The sequence below is a fragment of the Formica exsecta genome, unplaced genomic scaffold, assembly GCF_003651465.1.
Source record: "Formica exsecta isolate Colony F162 unplaced genomic scaffold, ASM365146v1 scaffold828, whole genome shotgun sequence".
In the NCBI taxonomy this organism is placed as follows: Eukaryota; Metazoa; Arthropoda; class Insecta; order Hymenoptera; family Formicidae; genus Formica; species Formica exsecta.
In genome coordinates this window covers 65,056-65,978 of record NW_021853598.1, presented here as the reverse complement: position 1 = coordinate 65,978, position 923 = coordinate 65,056, and the positions used below count along the sequence as shown (strand labels likewise).

General features: G+C 25.2%; 1 protein-coding gene across 5 annotated transcripts in view; it reads right to left on the bottom strand.

Moving 5' to 3' along the window:
* Positions 1 to 796, bottom strand: part of LOC115244676 (nuclear pore complex protein Nup155) — a 9,168-nt gene extending 8,372 nt beyond the window's left edge. For 3 of the 5 annotated variants that reach the window (XM_029822535.1, XM_029822536.1, XM_029822540.1), the window contains exons 1-2: positions 667 to 796; positions 102 to 261 (exon numbers count right to left, since the gene is read on the bottom strand). In XM_029822535.1, coding sequence (XP_029678395.1) covers positions 102 to 246 — 145 coding nt within the window. In that variant the 5' untranslated portion in view covers positions 247 to 261; positions 667 to 796. Of the gene's footprint in view, positions 1 to 101; positions 262 to 307; positions 333 to 666 lie in introns of those variants that run through there. The other 2 variants (XM_029822539.1, XM_029822537.1) reach the window with 2 other exon arrangements.
* Between the last annotated feature and the right edge of the window lie 127 nt (positions 797 to 923).

Below are 923 nucleotides of genomic sequence, written 5' to 3'. Positions count from 1 at the left end.
GTGTGTGTGTGTGTGTTTTATGACAAATTAATTTTTCTTTATATATATATATATATATATATATATATATATATATATATATATATATATATATAATTTACCTTGCACATTGTATCGCATAAGATTAATTAAAGATGGAAAGTTACTGTCTGCAATAATATGCTTATCTACCATTTTTCCAGCCATCTCTAAAGAATCTAAATGTATTTTTAATGGCTCCATTTCTGTAAGCGTTATATTTATCATTTGCTAAATGTATTACTGAAAAAAAAGAACAAATATATAAATGTATAAAAATCACACAAACCTCAATAGTTCAAATATGTAATAGTAGCACACAAAACTTAAAAAATAGAAAAAATAGACACTTTTTTACTTCTAAATCTCTTATTGCTAATAAATAATAGGAGAGAAAATGTGCACTTGTTGATGTCTTTGATGTTTGAAGAGAAAACAAAGTAAAAAATTAGAAATGAAATAATATATACAGGCATAATGACAAATAAAATTATTTAAAGAAAAAAAATAAATTACAAGTTGGGTTAGGTTAGATTGGAGAACATATATACATATCTAAACGAGAAAATATTAAAATCATTTAAAAAATGTATTTTTTTAAAAGTAGAAAAGATATGCTAATAAAATAATATATATAATTATACGTACTCAATGAGCTTGTTATTGAATTATTTGAGGGGCTGATAGAAACACGTCGGACATATAATTGCGATCACGCCTATTCGCGCCAGCCAGACCGGCATCACCGGCACCGGCATCAAGTCGGATAATTCAGGCTAGCTGTTAAAAAAATAAATATCGAAGAAGCTACTTAAAAGCTTTAATTTTTGCATTGTTTTTTGAGTAAAAGAGAATTTGAAGAAATGAAAAGAATTGCCTATATATAATTATATATAAATTTATAT